Source organism: Aquarana catesbeiana, linkage group LG07 (genome assembly GCF_042186555.1).
Source record: "Aquarana catesbeiana isolate 2022-GZ linkage group LG07, ASM4218655v1, whole genome shotgun sequence".
NCBI lineage: Eukaryota > Metazoa > Chordata > Amphibia > Anura > Ranidae > Aquarana > Aquarana catesbeiana.
Window position 1 is genome coordinate 34,832,369 of NC_133330.1, and position 23,381 is coordinate 34,855,749.

Sequence of the window (23,381 nt, forward strand, 5' to 3'; positions counted from 1 at the left end):
ATGGAAGACGCTTGGTCGAGCTATTGCTTGTCTATCCATATAGCTAATTTTGTTGTTGTCACCTGAGGAATAAATAGTGGTTTCTGATGATACCAGGTGGGGAGTGTCATGCCTTCAGCCTATAAAGGAAAAATAATATCTTCTGGACTTACAATATCAACATTGCCCACTAGATGCCACTCTCAACAAAGGACTATTGATGGGTAGTGTTCTATGGTCAATAGACATTTCCTGTCATATCACCAGGAACTAGCCCACTTCCTATTGCAACTCTCTCATCTTTACCATGAGAAGAACAGATTGCAATGGAGCCAGCTAAGCCTGTACTACATGTTCTGAGGAATTCCCAGTCCTTCTAGGGCAGCATCGCTGGTATGCTAAAGACTGTTTATTTGTATACCTAGTAGGCATTTGTTATGTTCATGTAATTCTTATATATGTTCATTGTCTGTTTATTCCTAGTTTCACCGCACATATCATATCCTATCTTATATGACCACCACCTGTTCATCGTAATAAAGATCCAAAGTTACAGACAGTCTGGTTAGGATTCAAGGTTTAAACTATATGTTGAGCTACATACACACCAGGGGCAAACGTGTAGCGAGAACAGAACAGTCCTGTTAATGTAAAGATAAGTATGGAGATTCTATAAACCCACAACATATCATCAGCAAGACCAAACACAACACTTACATTTTTGTGGACAGTATCCCCACTTCATATCCTTATTATAATTCTCTGTTGTAGAGCACCAGCGACGCCCTTCAGAGGTGTCATCAGTGGTACAGCCCCAATACCACTTCGAGTTATACTCAAATTGGGAGATACAGGGTTGACCATTAGCATTTCCACCTACAGTATAAATCGCTGTGGAAAGAAGTATAACAGAGTTATCAAGCAAAGGAAAATAACATACAGAAGACCTTCTCTATAAATATAATGGAGATGTGAGTAATCCCATATTAACCATCTGACCTTTCATAGTGTAGAAGAACCATAACTGCTAAGAACTAGAGGTTTAGTTGACTGTAACCCAGATACATATAGAAATGTGAACCCTGCCTAATTAACAAACAAAACAATGTGTAATGGAAGGGCAAAGCAACTGCTTTAGTGGGTTAAAATTGATTTTTTTTTTTTTTTGCACCAAAATCTGTAATAAACCAACATAAATTGACATAGACTGTGAGCACCCATAATTGTTATATTCATAATATTCGTTAGAAACATCTCTTCATCATCAGGACTAGTGTCCAGCTAAACAATTCTCAGGGGGCTTAGGGTTAGAACCCCTTAAAGCATGTATGGAATAAAATGACGATAGAGTGGCTATGAACTCAAAAGGAAGGGAAGGTGTGGTAGTTTTTGATTGCTGGTCAGTCTACAAGAGGTCAGTGTCCCACCCCTCACACACTATAAGTTGCCACCAATTCTTCCCCCTATTCAGAGATGAGAAAACCCCAAACCATTAATCCCTGAGTGGGGCTTTAAAACTGAACTTCAAGATAAGCAAATGTTGTCTAGTTATAGGAGTCATGTGTATCCTTACTTGAATCTTGGTGTGCTTTGTATATTTTGTCCAGATCTGAGCAGTAATCCAGTGTGAGACATTACTTCTGTGCAGGAGCTTTCTGTAATAAAGACCGCTCACTGCTGCTCTCTCTCTTTGTGCAGGGTGACTGGTTTTGTCTCCGCCCCCTCCTGTGTTTTTCTGAAAACAGCCTGTGGTGGGTGTGGCCTGCTGGGCCTCTTGCACAGCTTTACCCTCTACACAGTTTATTATTGATGTCACTGCTAAATTTGGGGCTTGTTCACATTGAGGTTGAGCGGTGGTAAAACCCTGCAGTTGAGCTGTGTTTTAACCACATACAACTGCTCCCCCTATAGCTAAAGCCGTGGCAGGAATGATACCCCCTGTGCTTTTGGCAGGCAATGAACCTGCTAAATGCAAACAATTGAAGTAAATGGGGCTGCGTGCAATGCACAAAAGTATACACTCCAAGGTATTTGCTGAGAGGCATGTTGAGTCCATGGAAGATTTTATTTTGTTGCCACAAGTTTTTACAAGTTTTTGGAAAAGGACAAAAAAATTTCTATTTTTTTTACACAAAGTTGTCACTTTAACAAGATATTTCTCACGCATGTCATGGGTATATGTGGAATTACACCCAAAAATACATTCTGCCACTTCTCCTCAGTATGGGGATACCACGTGGCAGCCTAGCCATGTGCAGGGGCCCAAAATCCAATGAGCACCTTCAGGCCTTTAAGTGGCGTTAATTACGCATTGGATTTGCTGACTACCGATTACATTTTCAGAGGCCCTAAAATGCCAGGAAAGTATAAACATCCTCAAATGTCCCCTTGTTGGAAAGTATACACCCAAGGTATTTGCTGAGAGGCATGTTGAGTCTTTGGAAGATCTTATTTTTTGCCACAAGTTTTTGGAAAATTAAAAAAAATATATAAATAATTTTTTGCACTAACTTTTTACTTTACTGAGATATTTCTCACACACGTAATGGGTATATGTGGCATTACACCTCAAAACACATTCTGCTACTTCTCCTGAGTATGGGTATACCACTTGTGTGAGACTTTTTTGGGAGCCTAGCTGCGTACTGGGGCCCAAAATCCAATGAGCACCTTCAGGCTTTCAAAGGGCGTAATGTATGCATTTAATTTCCTGACTACCTATTTGTTTTGGAGGCCCCAATAGGATAGTGCAAACACCCCTCAAATTACCCTTTTTTGGAAAGTAGACACTCCAAGGTAGTGTCATGGTGAGTATTTTGTAGATCTAATTTTTTGCCACAAGGTTTGCAAAAACTCATAAAGAAAATACAAAATACATTTTCATTTTCTTTCTTCATTTTCCAAAAACTTGTAGTAACAAACTAGTATAGTTCTGATTGTGACCAGTGTGACAGAACTCACTGTCACTGTGTGTTTTTGAGGGGGCTGTGGGCTGGCCTCCTACCCACAGACTATGGCCCAGCAGAGAACAGGAGATTTGGTGGCTATTTGCCGCCTTCCGCAACCAGGAGAAGACGCCACCTCCAGACATTTGTGTCCGCGGTCACTGGTTCATTGGAGCCAGGTGAGCGTGGTATCTGTGGCCGGGCTCGTGGAGTCATTTACGGCTTCCTAAACCTATTGGCCCGGCTGGGCTAAATATATACGTTTATTCCACAAACAATGTACTTTTAGCTGATAAAGGCATACAAAAGATTTTGGTATGCCCAAAGCGTGAGGCTACGAGACTTGGGGACAAAATGGCATTGGGATAATGTAATGATGTGCCTATATATGTTGCATCCCTTCTCCCCATCCTCCCCCTCTTAATATTGTGTTTAAGTATGTTATGTCATGGCACGTAGGCAAAAGATGTGGAGACACATCCCAGCGGGGATGTGTAAGGAGGGGCTGCCTACTTGTCATAATCCCTTTATGTGTTTCATCTGTAGTTTCTATTTGAATGTACAAGTGTTGAGTTCCCATTGGTTCTTCCTTGTCCCCTACCCCCTCTATGACAAGGCTAAGGGGGGTGTCCCTAACTGCATTTAAAGGTGTATTTTTTGTACTTAATAAACAGTTTATGCTCTGCATGTTTAACCCTTAACATCTGTGTGGTTTGCCTCATGATTGGGGTTTAAGGGCTGGGTATGGCGAGTCTGCCGGCTGAGGGTGCGTTTGGAGAACAGGAGACACAGTTCTGGCAGAGGTGCCCAGATGGGGTATCCGAGATCCGTCACAACCAGGATACTGACCCGGACAGACACTATACTAGTAATGGCAGTAATCAGAAACTTATAATGTGACTGTGATAGTGTGTTGGGCAATCAGGGACTGGCACTGCACTGGCTGGGAAGGATGCTTACTGACACCATCTGACATCACTAGTGACCGTAATCATAGTTGCCAACATTGGGAAAAAAAAATTCGGGACACTTTTTTTTGGCTGTAGGCGGAGTCAGGCTATAATTAGGGGGCGGGGCATGCGATAGTAGGCGGGGCATAGGAAAAAGGAAAAATGCGGCGCGCGGAGCGCGCCGCGCAAAAAAATGGGCGTGGTTTACGTGAAATAGTGGGCGTGGCTTACATGGGCGTGGCTAAATGGGGTGTGGTTAGAGTCTGAGATGAATGAGGGATGCAGAGGGAAAGGGGGGTAGAGGGATGGACAGCAGACCCAGATCCTACACCATAATAGCAATGTGTATTCCAGAGTTTAATAATCAGCAGATAAAGATACTCCAAACACCTGGTGTTAGCACTTCAATCATCCCGGCACCATGGTTGTTATAATGTCAGGATGATTGAAGCGCATTATTACTATTATTACATTGTAATATAAATAATGAAATCATTCAACTCACCATAATGCAGAATCAGTGGGACCCCTGAGCGTGTCACCTGCCACGTCACCTGCCACCAGATGCCATCAGGTTCCCCCAGCAGAGTCTGTCCTTACATAAGGTGCCCCCAGCAGAGGCGGGAGAAGGGGGTGCAGGTATGTTGGTGACACAGGGGGGAGAGGGGGGTGCAGGTATGTTGGTGACACAGGGGGGAGAGGGGGGTGCAGGTATGGTGGTGACACAGGGGGGTGCAGGTATGGTGGTGACACAGGGGGGTGCAGGTATGGTGGTGACACAGGGGGGTGCAGGTATGGTGGTGACACAGGGGGGGAGAGGGGGGTGCAGGTATGGTGGTGACACAGGGGGGGAGAGGGGGGTGCAGGTATGGTGGTGACACAGGGGGGGAGAGGGGGGTGCAGGTATGGTGGTGACACAGGGGGGGAGAGGGGGGTGCAGGTATGGTGGTGACACAGGGGGGGAGAGGGGGGTGCAGGTATGGTGGTGACACAGGGGGGGAGAGGGGGGTGCAGGTATGGTGGTGACACGGGGGGGGAGAGGGGGGGTGCAGGTATGGTGGTGACACGGGGGGGGAGAGGGGGGGTGCAGGTATGGTGGTGACACGGGGGGAGAGGGCGGTGCAGGTATGGTGGTGACACGGGGGGGGAGAGGGGGGTGCAGGTATGGTGGTGACACAGGGGGGGAGAGGGGGGTGCAGGTATGGTGGTGACACGAGGGGGGGTGCGGGCGGGGCAGGTATGGTGGTGACACGGGGGGGAGAGGGCGGGGCAGGTATGGTGGTGACACAGGGGGGGAGAGGGGGGTGCAGGTATGGTGGTGACACAGGGGGGGAGAGGGGGGTGCAGGTATGGTGGTGACACAGGGGGGGAGAGGGGGGTGCAGGTATGGTGGTGACACAGGGGGGGAGAGGGGGGTGCAGGTATGGTGGTGACACGGGGGGGAGGGGGGTGCAGGTATGGTGGTGACACGGGGGGGAGAGGGCGGTGCAGGTATGGTGGTGACACAGGGGGGGGAGAGGGGGGTGCAGGTATGGTGGTGACACAGGGGGGGAGAGGGGGGTGCAGGTATGGTGGTGACACAGGGGGGGAGAGGGGGGTGCAGGTATGGTGGTGACACGGGGGGGTGAGGGGGGTGCAGGTATGGTGGTGACACGGGGGGGAGAGGGCGGGGCAGGTATGGTGGTGACACAGGGGGGGGAGAGGGCGGGGCAGGTATGGTGGTGACACAGGGGGGGGAGAGGGGGGTGCAGGTATGGTGGTGACACAGGGGGGAGAGGGGGGTGCAGGTATGGTGGTGACACAGGGGGGGAGAGGGGGGTGCAGGTATGGTGGTGACACGGGGGGGAGAGGGGGGTGCAGGTATGGTGGTGACACGGGGGGGGAGAGGGCGGGGCAGGTATGGTGGTGACACAGGGGGGGGAGAGGGGGGTGCAGGTATGGTGGTGACACAGGGGGGGGAGAGGGGGGTGCAGGTATGGTGGTGACACAGGGGGGGAGAGGGGGGTGCAGGTATGGTGGTGACACAGGGGGGGAGAGGGGGGTGCAGGTATGGTGGTGACACAGGGGGGAGGGGGGTGCAGGTATGTTGGTGACACAGGGGGGAGGGGGGAATCAGGTATGGTGGTGACACGGGGGGAGAGGGGTGCAGGTATGGTGGTGACATGGTGTGCAAGAGGGGAGCCAGGACCATCAATGTCCCCAGCCAGCGGAGCCCCAGTCCATCCATGCTGGACCTCAGCCTTTGAGAAGTGTACTGCAGGGAAAGCTCCAAGCCTCCCATACACTGAGTACACCCCCTCCCCCTATCTCTCTTCTCCCCCACTACACTGACAGGCCACCACTCACAGGTCAGACAACTCCTGAACAGCCAGATGAAAGCCTCCCTTCTTCCCTCCCGTCACTCCCACTATTCCTCAGAGCTCCGTTGGACACACGGGGGCGGAGGGTGATGGCAGTGGAGGCTGATCACGTCTTCCTTGTGTTCAGTGTAGAGCGGGGAGGGGTTGCCAATCCCTCCAGCCAATAGGCTTCAGTGTACAATAGAATTTTCTATTTGTACACTGAAGAGAGAAGCGGATTGGCTGCCCCTCTCCCCTGCACTGAACACAAGGGGAACTTTGTGACTGACTCGTGGAGGCAACGGCGGCCATTTTTGTGGAGCCGTTGCCGTTTTTTACAAAAACACTCACGATTTTCTCGGGACAAACCCCAAAAATTCGGGAAAACACCCGGGACAAAATTAAATCGGGACAAGGGTCCCAAAATCGGGATTGTCCCGGGAAAATCGGGACTGTTGGCAACTATGCGTAATCAGTATTATTACTGTACACTGATACTGTACTAATGGCACTGGCTGGGTGACAGGGGTGATCAGGAGGGCAATCAAAGGGGTTAACTGTGTGCCTAACAAGTATATGTGTGCTGTGTTTACTCACAGACTGGCTGGCTTTCTTCCCTGATTTCAGCTCTGAATGGTAAATGAAATCAGGGAGAAAGAACCAGCCAGATCTGCTTGGGTGTTTACTAACACACACAGATCTGTGCTGTCATTGGACACAGCAATCAGTAGGCTCACAAACAAAATCATTGGCTGCGAGTCTGCTGATGAACTCGTGCTGTGTCCAATCACAGCATGAGAGGCAGGGGGCGCACACATGCACCTGTAAAACAAGGAGTTCAACTGCCTGGGGGAGCCTCTGGCCAGCAATAAAATTACTACTGCATGGTCGGCAAATGTATAAGTGAATAACAATATATTTCAATACAAAGAGCAAGTCAATATGACTGCAAAAAGAGTGCATGTCCCCTTAAATATGGAAAAAATCAAAATGGAACCAAAACATTATTCTCAAAAGAGGTGATGTGCTCAAAACACACAGCACACAGAGGACACTTCGTCAGTAGAAGAGAGCACTATACTTTGACGAAACACTTTGGCCGGAGTCTGACCAGTGACATCATTATGCCAGCCGATGTCTAGATGGTGGTGCTTTACATGTCTCTTTACAATTATTGAGTTACTTTGTAAAGCACCACCATGGAGACGCCAGTGGGCCAGATCCCACTAAATGCATTTTGTCACAGAACGGAGCTCTCTTTCCCTGATTACATCTGTTCTGTGTGCAGTATGTTTGACACATCACCTCTTTTGAAACAATTGTGTTTTCATTCTATCTAGAGCTTTTTCACATTTAAGGGGACATACACTTCTTTTTTTGCACTTATATTGACTTGTTCTTTGTACAGAAATATAATGCTATTTATTTATACATTATGTTGATTCTTGATGCCACTTTCTGTTTATGCACTATCATTGATTAACATTTATTGATATATTGTATTGAATTAGATATTTTATCTTTGCACTTTCTTACTACTAATTTAAAGGGCTTGCACACCTATTTTTTGTTTATATTTCCTTTATTTTCACCTGGTGATTCTGCCAGTAGCACATTTTCTGTCCTAGGGTGGCTACACTCACTCCTCCACTGTATCTGTGGATTGCCACCCAGACTGCCTTCTCTTTAATGACGGGTGTGGTACCATTGAAATAGCAAAATGCCAATATGGTTCCTATATTTAACGGCTTAAGGACGGCCCCATAGCAGATATACAGAATTATGTATATATATATATATATATATATATATATATATATATATATATATATATATATATATATATATATATATACGTTATTCTGCACTTCCGCCCAGGGGGTTTGCATGTGCGCGCTGCCGCCAGCCTGCTTCTGCTGTGAATATTTACAGCCGAGGCTGGTCTGCAGGTGCTGAGCACTGGATGTTCACTGGCACCCGCCGATTGTCAGACAGAGACACAGAATGGAGATCTGCCTATGTAAACAAGGCAGATCTTCATTCTGACAGGGGAGAAGGGTAGGATTTTGTGTCCCTCTAAAGCAGGGAATAAAATCCATCACTTCCCTGAGTACAAGCAGCACACATAGTACAGTAAAACACTGGATAGGCACACAGTTAACCCTTTGATCGCCCTAGATGTTTAACCCCTTTCCAGCCAGTGTCATTAGTACAGTGACAGTGCATATTTTTTAGCATGGATCACTGTATTAGTGTCACTGGTTCCCACGGTGTCAGAATTTTTTCTAGAAAACAATATTTTAAGCAATAAACATTATGGATTCACAAAAGACAGATGTTGTCATACAAATCTGATTTAGTTTTATGAGGAAATAAGCAAAAACTTAGACAAGGGAATGGCTATTAGTATAGTATAGTTGGATTTTGCAAAGGCAGTTGCCACAGTTCCCCACACACAGCCAATGTGTAAATTGAAGTCTATAGGCTTGGAATATTCAGTTTGTAAATGGATAGAAAACTGGCTAAAAGAGCGGATTCAGGAAGTAGTGGTTAATGATTCTTACTCTGAATGGTCTAAGCTTATCAGTGGTATACCCAGTGGCAGCTGGTGCTCAAAAATTTTGGAGGGGTGCAAACAAACTGAAAAATTCTGAAAAAAAACCCATCAATCGCAGCCACTGTGCCATCAAACGCAGTCACTGTGCCCTTCAAATGCAGCCACTGTGCCCATCAAACGCAGCCACTGTGCCATATCAAATGCTCCCACTTTGTCCCATCAAATACAGCTACTGTGCCCATCTTATGCAGCCACTGTGCCCAACTTATGCAGCCACTGTGCCTATCTTATGCAGCCACTGTGCCTATCTTATGCAGCCACTGTGCCCATCAAATGCAGCCTCATTGTGCCCCATCAAATACAGCCTCACTGTGTCCCATCAAACGCAGCCACTGTGCCATCAAATGCAGCCTGTGTGCCATATCAAATGCTCCCACTGTGCCCATCAAATGCTCCCACTGTGCCCCATCAAATACAGCTTCTGTGCCCATCTTATGCAACCACTGTGCCCATCTTATGCAGCCATGGTGCCCATCAAATGCAGCCTCATTGTGCCCCATCAAATGCAGCATCACTGTGTCCCATAAAATGCAACCTCACTGTGTCGCATCAAACGCAGCCACTGTGCCATATCAAATGCTGCCACTTTGCCCCATCAAATACAGCTACTGTGCCCATCTTATGCAGCCACTGTGCCCATCTTATGCAGCCATTGTGTCCCATCAAATGTAGCCTCAATGTTTCCCATCAAATGCAGTCTCACTGTGTCCCATCAAACGCAGCCACTGTGCCATCAAATGCAGCCTGTGTGCCATATCAAATGCTCCCACTGTGCCCATCAAATGCTGCCACTGTGCCCCATCAAATATGGCTGCTGTGCCCATCTTATGCAGCCACTGTGCCCATCTTATGCAGCCACTGTGTCCATCTTATGCAGCCTTACTGTGTCTCATCAAATGCAGCCTCACTGTGTCCCATCAAATGCAGCCTCACTGTGCCCCATCAAATGCAGCCTCACTGTGTCCCATCAAATGCAGCCTCACTGTGCCCCATCAAATGCAGCCTCACTGTGTCAGGAGTCCGCTCCTCATGCTTCCTCCGCACAGGCACACTGGAACAGGGGAAACCGGAAGTGACATCTAACTCGAATGTCAATCAAAGCACCCGGCCGTAGTAATACATTCTACGGGCGCCGGGTGGAAGCTGTTCGGCACGATGGAATGCGCCACAAGGAGGGACCAAAGCCCGCAAATGAAGCGCCTCGTCTGCAATCTCGTGATTGCATAGACGTGGTGCTTCCCATAGTGCACTGTGTCCAGCGCCCGAACACAGTGCACTTAAGGACCTTTTTTCTATTTTTTTTTTTTTAAGGGACATTTAAAAAAAAAAAATTTTGTGTGACTGCCTGGAGAGGGGGGCGGCGCCCCTGCACCCCCCATGGATGGGCCCCCACTGGGTGCACCCCAAGGTACAGTGTTGGGACCCTTATTTTTTAACCTATTTATAAATTATAAATGAGCTCTCGTCATCAGCGCCAAACTCTGATGAAGAGAGCTTGACGCGTTAACCTTTGGATGCTACAAGGGCTTCCCATACCACTGGCTAAGGACTGTGGATCTTGAGATGGTCTTGTTGGCAGTATTGTGTTTGCCTTTGCTTGGCAAAAGCTTGTAAGTAGATTACTTTTAAAGCGGTTGTATACGCGCAAAAAAACAAAACTGTAAGGCAAAGGCATAATGAGCTAGTATGCACCGCATACTAGCTCATTATGAAATACTTACCTTAGAACGAGGCGTCGGTATCTAACCCCGTTCCACGCCGAGGGTCTTTCGGGTTCGGGGCTCCCGCGCTGTGAGTGGCCGAAGCCGCTATGATGTCACTCCTGCACATGCGCGTGGGAGTCTTCTTCCCGGCAAGCACCGGCAGCGTCGGACCTTCAGCCGGGCATTCAGAGCGCATGCACCGCTGACGTCAGCTGCTGCATGCATAGTGAATATCTCCTAAACCATACGGGTTTAGGAGATATTCATTTTACCTACGGTAAGCCTTATTATAGGCGTACCTGTAGGTAAGCATTTTAAAAAATGGATATACAACCACTTTAAATTGTAAATAAATAATTATGTTGGTAATGCACAAGTCAGTGCACTTTCTCTTTTGTATTATTTTCATCACTACTGATCTCCTGGCTTAATTTCCATGCTGAAAGGAGACCAGGACCTGGGAATATGATCATCTACAGCAGGGATATGCAATTAGCGGACCTCCAGCTGTTGCACATTTACAAGTCCCATCATGCCTCTGCCTCTGGGTGTCATGCTTGTGGCTGTCAGAGTCTTGCTATGCCTCATGGAAGTGGAAGTTCGCTAATTGCATATCCCTGATCTATAGGGATTCTGGGATGCTTACTTATTGCTATGACTACCCTTTAAACAGGTAATACAAAAGAAATATGAGGTAGGAAAAAAAAATATCATGAAAGAATATGTAAACCCAGCATTTCATATTCCTGATCTGTGCCTGTTGTACCATGTACTTGTATGAGAAAGTATCCTGTTCTCCTTGTATTACTTCCTTTGTGTGGAATCCCTGGTGTTCCTGCCACTCCCTCTGAAAGTCCCTCCCTCAAAACTGACCACACTAGCCATGAGAGCACAGCGTGACCAGTGCCTGCTCTCCTCCAATGATCAGACCTATCCTGACACCCCCCCCCCCGCACAGGCATTCACTGGGAAGCTCAGTGTGCTGTTGTTTCTCCTACCCCAGCTCTCATGCAGTTGAAAACAGAGGGAATGTGATCACTTGTAAAAAATGGGAAAAAAATATTTAAAATGTATCTATACACAAATGTTTTGCCTTTAATTTCTATTTTAAATGGAATGGGTTACTTGACAAGATGACGATTTACATATACTTTAAGTATCTCAAGGAAGAAAAAAATGTGAAGTCATATTAACAGACATTAATAAGGTTCAGAAATATTTTTTGTGATCTAATGCCCATTGCTTAAATAGGAATTAAACACAGATAATATCTGTAAACTTCTGGAGCCTATACATCACAACTATCCTGTTAATGTAAAGATAAGTATGGAGATTCTATAAACCCACAGCATATCATCAGCAAGACCAAACACAACACTTACTTTTTAGCTGACAGTATCCCCACATCTTATCCTTATTATAATCCCCTGTTATAGAGCACCAGAGACGCCCATCAGAGGTTCCATCGCCAGTACAGTCCATATACCACGTGGATTTATAAAGAAATGGGAAGACACAGAGCTGACCATCTTCAGTATAAGTCTCTGTGGAAAAAAGTATAATAGAGTTACCAAGCGCTTTCAGGTATTAACCACCAACTGAGGTTCTGACGCACTGTAGGAGACAGACGCATTGGAAAATCTAATGCCTGCACTTTCTTGTTCCAGGCAGAGAGGATACTGTGTTGCAGCAGTCTCAAATGTAACTGAGCATAGGGAACTGCTTCGAATGAAGCCACCATCTTTCCCAACAGCCTCATACAAAGACGGACAGAAGGACCCTTTTTGGTCCTGACTACCTGAATCAGCTCTCTTAAGGCCCTGATCTTTGCCTGAGGTAAAAATACCTTCTCTTGGCTTGTATCTATGACCAGGCCCAAATACTCTAGTCTTCTTACTGGTTTTAGGAAAGACTTTTCTAGGTTGAGAATCCAGTGAGAGCTTGGTATGCAGAAATAGTAAGGATGACAGTGGGTTCCCCGTGGACCCTACCCTCACGTCCAGACCTGTTATCTCAAGGTCCAGTATTCCATCCTGCCTTACAAACGCTGAATTTAATGGTTTGGCTATTGAAATCCAGGTTCTGAAGAATCCTGGGCTTTCAGGTCCTTTGATCTCTACATTGATCAATGCAAGGAAGCCAGCTTCCAGCGTAATTTATCATAGAGTCTGGAAGACTTATGTATCCTGGTGGGAAGCCAGGGGTTGGCATCCCAAAAAATATGTCATAGGTAGAATTCTTGACTTTCTACAAATGGGATTAGTAATGAAGTTGGCCTTGAGTACCATCAAGGGCCAGGTCTCGGCCTTATCAGTATTATTTCAACGGCCACTTGCTTCACATTCTTTGGTCCAAAACTTTATGCAGGGGGTGATGCGTCTTAATCCTCCGGTTAAGGCGCCCCTAAACCCCTGGGACTTGAATTTGGTTCTGTCAGTCTTACAAAGACAGCCTTTTGAACCAATACGTCAAATTCCCTTGGTCTTGTTGACAAGAAAGTTAATTTTTCTGGTAGCCATTTCTTCTGCTAGAAGAGTATCAGAATTAGCAGCTCTTTCCTGTAAAGAGCCTTATTTAATCTTGCATAAGGATAGAGTGGTATTGCGCCCTCATCCTAGCTTTTTACCGAAGGTGGTTTCAGATTTCCATCTAAACCAAGATATTGTTCTGCCTTCCTTTTTTCCCAGATCCCTGTTCTACAGAAGAAGGGTCACTACATTTTTTGGATGTAGTAAGAGCAGTCAAGGCCTATCTGGAAGCAACTGCTCAAATTCGCAAAACGAATGTTTTGTTCGTACTGCCAGAAGGTCCCAATAGAGGACAGGCAGCGTCCAAGTCTTCCATTTCAAAATGGATTTGACAAATTATTATTCAAGCTTACGATTTGAAACAGAAAATTCCACCTTTTCAAATCAAGGCACAATCCACAAGGGCTATTAGTGCTTCTTGGGCGGTGCATCACCGGCCTCTATGGCTCAAATTTGCAAGGCCGCAACTTGGTCTTCAGTCCATACATTCACCAGATTTTATCAGGTGGATGTGGGAAGGCATGAGGATATCGCCTTTGGGCTTGGTGTGCTGCAGGCAGCGGTACGAGGTCCTCAGGTCTGATTACACCCTACGTTGTGTGGTCCCCTCCCCTCAAATAGCATTGCTCTGGGACATCCCATCAGTAATTACTGAGGCTCTGTGTCCCGTGATGTACGAGAAAGAAAATAGGATTTTTATAACAGCTTACCTGTAAAATCCTTTTCTTTTGAGGTACATCACGGGACACAGAAGTCCCGCCCCTCTTCTAATACACTTATATTGCTTTGCTACAAAACTGAGGTATCCCCAGGAAGGGGAGGGGTTATATAGGGGGTTGAACTTCCTGTTTAGGGTGTGACCAGTGTCCAATTACCTAATGATACCCTATAACCCATCAGTAATTACTGAGGCTCTGTGTCCCGTGATGTACCTCAAAAGAAAAGGATTTTACAGGTAAGCTGTTATTAAAATCCTATTATTAGCAGGTTATTTCTCACACACAGCATATGCATAGCACAAATTACACCACAAAACACATTCTGCTACTTCTCCTGAGTATGATGATACCACATGCGTGAGACTTTTACACACTGTAGCCACATACAGAGGCCCAACATGCAGGGAGCACTGTCAGGTGTTCTTGGAGCATAAATTACACATATAATTTCTTGGCTACCTCTTACAATTTGAAGGCCCTGGAGCACCAGGACAATGGAAACACCCCAAAAATGACCCCATTTTGGAAAGAAAACAACCCAATGTATAATCTAAGAGGCATAATAAATCTTTTGAACATGTCATTTTTTTTCTGCAAGTTTTTGGAAAATGTGTAAAGAAAATGAAAACACATTTTTCTTTACACAAAGTTGTTCATTTATACAATATTTCTAACAAATAGCATGTACATGCCAAAAATTACACCCTAAAATAGATTCTCCTACTCCTCCTGAGTACGGTGATACCACATGTGTGGGACTTTTACACAGCCTGGCCACATAGAGAGGCCCAACATGCAGGGAGCATGTGTTCTAGGGGCATAAATGTCAAATCTAATTTGACTACCTATTACAATTTTATGAGGAACTCTGGTGGCATGGATGTGGCATGGATGAGAACTGATGTGGCATGGATGAGCATGAATGGGGATGGATGAGAAGTGGATGGGGATGGCTGAGCATGAATAAGTATTCCTGAGTATGGCTGAGTACGGCTGGGTGCGGCTGGGTGCGGCTGGGTACGGCTGAGTGCGGCTGAGTACGGCTGAGTGCGGCTGAGTGCGGCTGAGTATGGCTGAGTGCGACTGGGTATGGCTGAGTACAGCTGAGTACGGCTGTCTATGGATGGGATGGCTGAGCATGGATGGATGGATGAGTATTGCTGAGCATGAATGAGTATTGCTGAGCATGAATGAGTATTGCTGAGCATGGATGAGTATTGATGAGGATGGATAGATAAGTATTGCTGAGGATGGATGGATAAGTATTGTTGAGGATGAATGGATGGATGAGTATTGCTGAGGATGGATGGATGGCTGAGTATTGCTGAGGATGAATGGCTGAGTATTAATGAGGATGGATGACTGATGGCTTGATGAGTGCTGGAGTTATCACATATCATCGCTGTGGGCACTGCACATCCAGCCCACAGTGCTGCTGCCTCTTATCTCTCTCCTCTCTGTACCAATTGATACAGAGGGTAGAGAGGAACCGGACATGACGGTTTGTTTACAAGTGATCGTACCGTCATTTGACGGAGCAATCACGCGGTAGGCTTGAATGGAGGAGAAGATTTGGATGCCGCACACCGGATGTAGTCAAAAAACTTCACTTTATTGAAAAAATGGGATCATCAAAATAACAAGACTGTCATGCAGAAAGTACAGGGGGTCCCCGGGTTACAAACAAGATAGGGACTTTAGGTTTGTTCTTAAGTTGAATCTGTTTGTAAGTCGGAACAGGTAAATTTTTTAAGTGTAGCTCCAGCCAAAAAATCTATTTTTAAGTTTTGTAGATAGCATAAGGAAGGGTTATCACCCCTGTAACATTTGTTTTGCTGTCTGTGCCCCTGTTCAGAAGATTTCACCTCACTTTCTGTCCCAATGACAATTGGATTTTGAAAATCTGGGGTTATTAGGGAAATAAGGATAGGTGATAAAGCATCAGTGGAGACACCTTTTTCCCATATTAACTCTTACAGGAGTGAATTTCCCTTCCTAGAGGTAGATTTCCTCTCACTTCCTGTTGTCTCCCTCCGTTTGTAAGTAGGAGTCGTTTGTAAGTCGGATGTTTGTAAGTAGGGGACCCCCTGTACAGGTAAGTTGACGCGTTTCGCACTCAGGACTGAGTGCTTACTCCTGAGTGCGAAACGTGTCAGCTTACCTGTACTTTCTGCATGACAGTCTTGTTATTTTGATGATCCCATTTTTTCAATAAAGTGAAGTTTTTTGACTACATCCGGTGTGCGGCATCCAAATCTTCTCCTCCATTCAAGCCTGCTTTGCCTAGCATTCAGCCAGCACCTGGAGCTCTTCTGCTCTGAAACGTCTACTTACACCTGGGTCAGTGTCAGCCTGAGCGGTGGAAACACTTTCTTAGCAATCACGCGGTAAACGGCCACTATCAGCAGCCGTTTACCGTGATGCGGACCCGGCGGTCACGGAGGATATTCCCGGGTGCACGCCCCAGGGGGCGCGCGGGAGCACGATTCTGGGAGGACGTCATAGAACACCTTCCCAGAGTTATCTGACCACGCTGCAGCCATAATTCGGCTATAGCGTGGTCAGCAAGCGGTTAAATTAATATTCAGAATAATAAATAATAATTAATAAAAATTGAATTACCCAGAGCACAGGGGCACACCCCCACTCAAAAACAAAATCTGTTCCTTCCACGTTTACTACCATGCCCGCACTCCCTCTTACACTACCGTGCCTTCACACTCCTCTCCTGTACACTTCTCTCACTGTCATACCTGCATGCCCCCTCTCTCTACTGTGCATGTACCCCCTTGTACACCCCATCTCACTACTGTGCCTACATTCCCCTGTACATGCCCTCTCATTGCTGTGTCTACCCCCGTGTACACGACCTCCCACCTCTGTGCCTACACCCCCTTGTTTACTCTCCTAACCACTGTGCCTACACCCTCTCTCACAACTGCACCTATGACCCCTTGTACACCCTATTCCACTACCATCCCTTTGCAATCCCCCTTCACCCTCACGCCTCTGCACTTGCTCACTTCGCCATTCATCCTGTTCAACGAATGGACACACTTGTGTTATAGATATACTCACTTGTGTCGGCTGCATGGGAGAGACTCCATCCAATGCACATGAACAGCACAAAGCCAAAGTGATGGTTCATCTTGACTTTTTGCCTGCAGAAGCCTTCAACATCCACTTATATAAAGGATGTCAATTAGACAAGCCCTTCACTGGTAAACTGAGGTTATAAGTACCAGTACCAGTGAAAAATGTTTTTAGTAGGATGTATGCCAATATGTACATAAGGCTTCTATTACAGAAATTATAGCTAGTAGTGTAAAGGACTAGGATAAATAAAAGTTACTGCAAATATTAAAGCAATAGTAAACATTTACTTAGCTCTGTGTCTTATGTACAATGATTTTCCTGTAAGGTGGGGTGACAGGAGTGCAATGGCATTATCATACTTGAAGGGCCATCTGTCCAATATAGCTCAAGTGGTTTGGGGACACCCTCACACATAGCTTACACCTGATGTTCCCAACCTTAATGATACCAGGGCCATGTAAATTCTTCCAAAACCTTCCGTGCCCCTACATTAAAAAACAAAACGTTTATATGCACACAATTAAAGTATGGGAATACACATATGTATCAAAATTCTAGAAGATTCTGGATGGGGCTGGGTGACACTGTTGGGAGCTGAAGGTCCTGGAGGAGGTCTGCAGCAAATTTGGTGATCCTGTAGGAAATGAGGTCAATTATGGGGGATGGGGTCTCCGGAGAGGTTGGGGTCTCCCCAGGAGACAATGTGGGAGATTGGAGGGCACTGAGGGGGAAGGGGGCTAAATGGCAATGCGGTATGCTTTTGGAGGTACTATGGGGGCTGGAGGTTCTGCTCCCACCATTGCGGGATGTTGGAAGACACTGTGGGAACAAAGGGCTCTTAGGGGGCCATAAGGGGCGCTGAGAGCCTCTATGGGGGGTTGGGTGGCACTATGGGACCTGGGAGGCACTGTGAGCAGTTGTTAGATCTGCAGGTAGTTGAACCAGGAGGAGGGAACCCACGGTCTGCCAGTGGACCAAGGCCCAGCTGTTGAGAACCACTGGTTTAGACCATAGTCAACTTACCCAAGAAGAGCCTCTTGGGCAAAATACCCCCAAAGTCCCCAAGCTCATCTTTAGCACACAGTGGCTTTCTGAATGGGGAACTCTGATACACAAGTCCTTACTTTTCTCTGCAGATTATTACACAAGTCAGATAACAGACAGGGTGTGGCTGATATATACAGTAGTAGAGTGATGCATGACAGTGGAGTGATGGGTTTTAATATTGTTGGCACTGTTACTGGATTGCACTGGTGCTGACTGGTGATCAGAAGGGCCGTTGGTGTGTAAAGAATTTACATTAACAACCTGCATTCAAAACAGAGGTTTTGGGTGCACATCTGTAATGAATTTGGAAGCCACATTGCAATATCAAGGTCCTTCTGTATAGTGCTTCCATTAAGAGCCTCCATCATGGTTTGATCTAGGGGGTGCTGGGCTGGGTAACCAATAGACATTGTGCATCAGTAAAAGCTTTCTGCAGTGGCCGGTTGCATCTGTGAAGGTTGAGTGTCTGAGACAATCTCACAGAGCCCAGCCAGCATATCCACATAAAGACAGTTGTGAAAAAACAGACACTTTTCTTCTGTCTGTACATGTCCATGGACAGGAGAAAAGTGCCACATCCATTATGATAGCAATAAAAGTGATGGAAAAAAATAAAGACTTGTAAAAATGTAAGAGTAAGAAAGTAATAATGTAAAATAAAAAATATAATTTAAAAAAATTAAAGCACTTCCGCCCCCCTGTGCTTTCGTGCAAAAGCAAACTTATATGTAAGTCCCACATGCATTTGTAAATGGCGGCCACACCACACGTGTGATGTATTGTCCCGAATTTCAGAGCAAGAGAAATAATTCTAGCACCAAACCACCTGTGTGACTCTTAACTGGTAACCTAAAAAAGGCTTTTAAAGCGTCACCTATAGAGATTTTTAGGTATCGTAGTTTGGCGCCATTCCAGGGATGTATGCAAGTTTAAAGTGGGACATGTTTGGTAACTATTTACTCAGTGTAACATTAACTTTTATATTCTACAAAAATGGGTATTATATTGTGTTTGTATTCACTAAAATTCATTAGTTTGCAAAAAATGTGCTGTCCAAATACTGTGTGACATAAAAAAATTGCTCCACCACCCACCATTTTATTTTCTAGGGTCTCTGCTTAAAAATATATAATGTTTGGGGGTTCTGAGTAAATTTCTAGCAAAATAAATTATGATTTTTACATGTAGGAGAGAAATGTCAGAATTGGCCTGGTAGGGAAGTAGTTCATTACAAAAAAAATATACTTTGTCCTGATGTTTATTTGTGTCTGTGAGACTGTCAGTTGTGGCACAGTAATAAGTAGTTTGTGGGTGCAAGGATTGTGGTTTATGTGTGCATTGTATACAACAGGCACATATTCTCTTCAATCCCCCTTTAAAGTGTTACTAAACCCACAATAGTAAAATCAGTCTGTACATGCAGTAAAACTAGGTATACTCATTGTGGAACCTAAGGGGTTAATCATCTGCATTGTGTAAAAAGGCAGTTTGATCTTGCCTTCTCTGATCCTCCTCTTCTTCCACTGTCCCCAATCCATCTCCTGATAGAACAGAGCCTCGGGGGCAAGCTGCACATGCTCAGTTTGGTGTGCACTGCTAGAGAGTTTTTTTTTTCTTGGGAGAGTGCACATGATCAGCACAGGGCCAATCAGCACTGTCCAGACAGAGGGTCAGGCATGCAGCCTTATAGGACAGAGGAGAATGAAAACTCCTCCTACAAGCTTTAACCAGACACTGATATAAGTCACAAGACTATATACTGCTGATGAGAAAGGGTATTTAGCAGTTTATATTTACTAAAATGATTGCATTTCCATGTTCTGTGTACTGTGGAAGACCAGATACAGTGAATGCAGGCTCCCGGGTTTAGTAACACTTTAAGACCACCCACTGACCAGCTGCAGAAACTATTTTCTTTATCAGACATCACAGGACACAGAGCAGCATAGTAATTACTATGTGGGTATATAGGCCACCTTCAGGTGATGGACACTGGCACACCCAAGACAGGAAGTTCACTTCCTATATAACCCCTCCCATTACCGGGAGAACCTCAATTTTTTCTCCAGTGTGCTCTGAGAGCTCTGCTGGAAGGATCCTCTTCTAGATTAAAACCAGCTTCTACAGAATGGATTCATCCAAAGTGCCACTGAGGCCAAAGTGGTTGGTATCCAGGCCTCGTATAGGAAGAACAAGGTTTTGCCTGTAACGCCTCTCTTGGAGGGCTGGACCCTTGTATCCAGTGCTTTGGTCATGCTCACATTACCATAAAGTTTTTCTAGCAGGGTGCTATACAGGTCCAAGGGAGTGGAACCCCGATTAAAAGGGACCCGGTCCTTGAAGGTTTATTAAACGCAGCCCGCCATGATGGGTGAAGGTTGGATCTGTCTGATATCAGCAGAATCCTGTGGCGGGGATAAAGTAAGTGAAGAAAGCCTAGGAATTTTAAAAAGTCCACCTATGGTTTTCTTCTGTGAGTGAAATGTTGTCATGCCTAAATTCTCCACTAGAGGGTTTAAATGCACATACCTTTTTACGTTGCTTCTCAGATCAACTCTGTGTCAGCAGCAGACAGCATGTGTGGTCTCAGCCATCAGAAGCATTTTCAGGGGGGGATTCCTGGATTCCAGGAAAGGTTAGCAAGTGGGAAAACCTTACTGCAGCTGCTCCCCCCTGGGGAACAAAGGAGCTTCCCATATGTTTTTTCTAAATTCCCACTTCTGTCCTCTCGCCCTCTCATCAGATCTGCCAAACGGCAGACCCAAACTGCGCCCTGGCGCGGGAATTGTTACATTTTAAAAAGTAGAGATGGTGCGGGTTGGGAGACGGAAAGGGGCGTGGCTTAGCGCAACGCTGTGTGCAGGACGTGGTGTCCACATGAATCGCGGCACAGATGCGGGGCTGTCGAGCTCAGAAAAGAGACCTCTTGTCAGCTGGAAGCTGAAAGCCGGTGAAGGCTAAAGCTCTATGGACACAGGAGAGGTGGGGGCACGTAAGAGTGATGAATACAGGCATTCCTAAAGGGACACATTTTACTCAGCATCAGGCTGAACATTACTAGCAGCATTTTATTGCTGGACTATAGCTCAGCAAGTGGTGCATTTATTTAGTGCCTCTGCTTTTGTGCTTAGGACTATGCCTTCCGGAAAGGGTGGTGCAAGCACCTTAAAAAAGGGACCTAGGGCATCACCCCCAGGCACTGAGGATTCTAATCATGCCTCCACAATGCCATCTTCCCCTGAAGTACCAGAAGTGGCTGGCCTGGGTGAGCCATTGGAACCAGTAGGTGTTGCAGCTGCTTCTAACATCTCAGCCCCTGTCTACGTGACTGAAGATGCATTTTCCTCATCCCTGCTGGGGCTAGAGGAAAGACTAGGGGCCTTAATCGCATCTTCCATCCAGAGGGATAGAAAACACGGTAGATCCCCCTCCCCCACCTCGGGCCCTCTATCAAGGGAGCAATGGGCGGAGGAAGATGTGTTACCCTCAGGGGATCAGGAGGAAAGGCAGTCTAATGATTCCTCTTCTGAGGAATGAACTGTGGAAAAACCCTTTTCAGCCTCACAATCTGAGAAATTGCTGGTACAGTCCCTTACAGAAATGGTCTGTTCCGCTTTCAAGCTGCCCTTAACTGAGTCAGCCGAAAGTCCCGTTTCTTCCTTGGGTTCTCTAAAACCTACTCAGACTTTGCATGCTTTTCCTCTCTATGCATTACTGGAGCAACGTATATATGCTGAGTGGGATCACCCAGATAAGCATTATCTCCCTCCTATAAAGTTTTCAGTACTTTATGCCATGGAGGAGAAATTCACCAAAAGATGGAATGTACCAGCAGTTGACGCTGCTATATCCCGTGTGGGTAAAAGTCTAACTTGTCCAATAGACAATGCTCAAATGCTTAGGGATCCAACAGATAAGAGATTGGAATTCCTGGTAAAATCCTCTTTTTCTTTGGCAGGTGCAGTTACTCAGCCTGCAGAGGCTGCAAGGCATTTGTCAATCCCTTAAGGACCAGTTTAAACAGGCCCTCAAGGAGATTCCTGTTCAACAGGCTCAGGATCTAGCAGAATTACCAAGGGCATTATGTTTTGCCATTGACGCCATTAAGGATTTTATTCACCAGGCGTCTCACCTTGTGCTTGTGTTAGTGCACATGCGTAGGATCCTATAGTTGAAAAATTGGTCAGCCGAGGCACCATGCAAAAAGCTCCTGACTGGGTTTCCTTTTCATGGGGATCGGCTATTTGTGAATGATTTGGACAAATACATCCAAAAGATTTCAAGTGGGAAAAGTACTCTTTTGCCAGTCAAAAGAAGGAATAAACGTCCTTCATTTAAACAGGCTCCTTCTCCAGGGCCAGGGGCATCAGCCTCTAGGCAGTCGCAATGGCCTCTGCCGGCAGGGTCTAGAGGTAAACCCCAGGGTCAAGCCCAGGGGCAAAAAGAAGTCCTGGGGTCGGAATCCTACAAAACAGAATTCTAAGGCCTCATTATGAAGGGGCGCCCTCACTCGCCAGGGTGGGGGGAAGACTACTGCAGTTCTCAGAAAACTGGCAGGAGGAAATTCAGGACAGATGGGTCACCTCCACAATAGTTCTAGGGTACAAACTAGAGTTTCGAGAATTCCCAACGCCTCATTTTCTGAGGTCAAACGTTCCCAAAGATCCAAGGAAAAGGCAATCTCTGTTTCTGGCATTAGACCGATTGTTGTCTCAAGGGGTGATCATGATAATCCCCATGGAAGAGCAAGGTTTGGGGTTCTATTCAAACCTCTTCACGGTGCCAAAACCAAATGGAGGTGTCAGGCCCATTCTAGATCTCAAAGATCTGACTCAATTCCTGAAGGTCCGCTCTTTTCACATGGAGTCAATCAGGTCAGTGGTTTCTATCCTACAAGGAGGGGAACTTCTGGCATCTATCAACATCAAGGATGCATATCTGCATGTACCTATATTTCCTGCTCACCAAAGATTTATGCGGTTCGAGGTAGAACAGCACCATTTTCAGTTTGTGGCCTTTCCCTTCGGGCTGGCTACAGCACCCCAGGTATTTACAAAGGTTCTGGCTCCACCTCTAGCCAGACTAAGGGCACAGGGTATAACAGTCATGGCATACCTGGACAACCTATTGCTGGTAGACTGGTCAGTTGCACGCTTAGAGCAAAGCGTGTGCAGCACAGTCAAATACCTGGAAAGCCTAGGTTGGATTCTCAACCTAGAGAAGTCTTCCTTAAAACCATTAAAGAGGCTGGAGTACTTAGGTCTGATCATAGACACAGCCCAAAAATAGGTGTTTTGCCCCAGGCAAAGATCAGCGCCAAAAGGGAGCTGGTGCAGGTATTCAGATCGAAGAGAGAACCCTCCATTCGCATTTGCATGAGGTTGTTAGAAAAGATGGTGGCTTCATTCGAAACAGTTCCCTATGCCCAGTTCCATTTAAGACTGTAGCAAAACAATAT

At 46.1% G+C, this 23,381-nt stretch overlaps 1 protein-coding gene across 1 annotated transcript in view; it reads right to left on the reverse strand.

Moving 5' to 3' along the window:
• The window catches only part of LOC141102910 (matrix metalloproteinase-9-like), a 79,266-nt gene that overhangs the window by 22,961 nt on the left and 32,924 nt on the right, over window positions 1–23,381 (reverse strand). The window contains exons 2-3 of the mRNA XM_073591951.1: window positions 11,916–12,077; window positions 697–870 (exon numbers count right to left, since the gene is read on the reverse strand). Coding sequence (XP_073448052.1) covers window positions 697–870; window positions 11,916–12,077 — 336 coding nt within the window. The remainder of the gene's footprint in view (window positions 1–696; window positions 871–11,915; window positions 12,078–23,381) is intronic.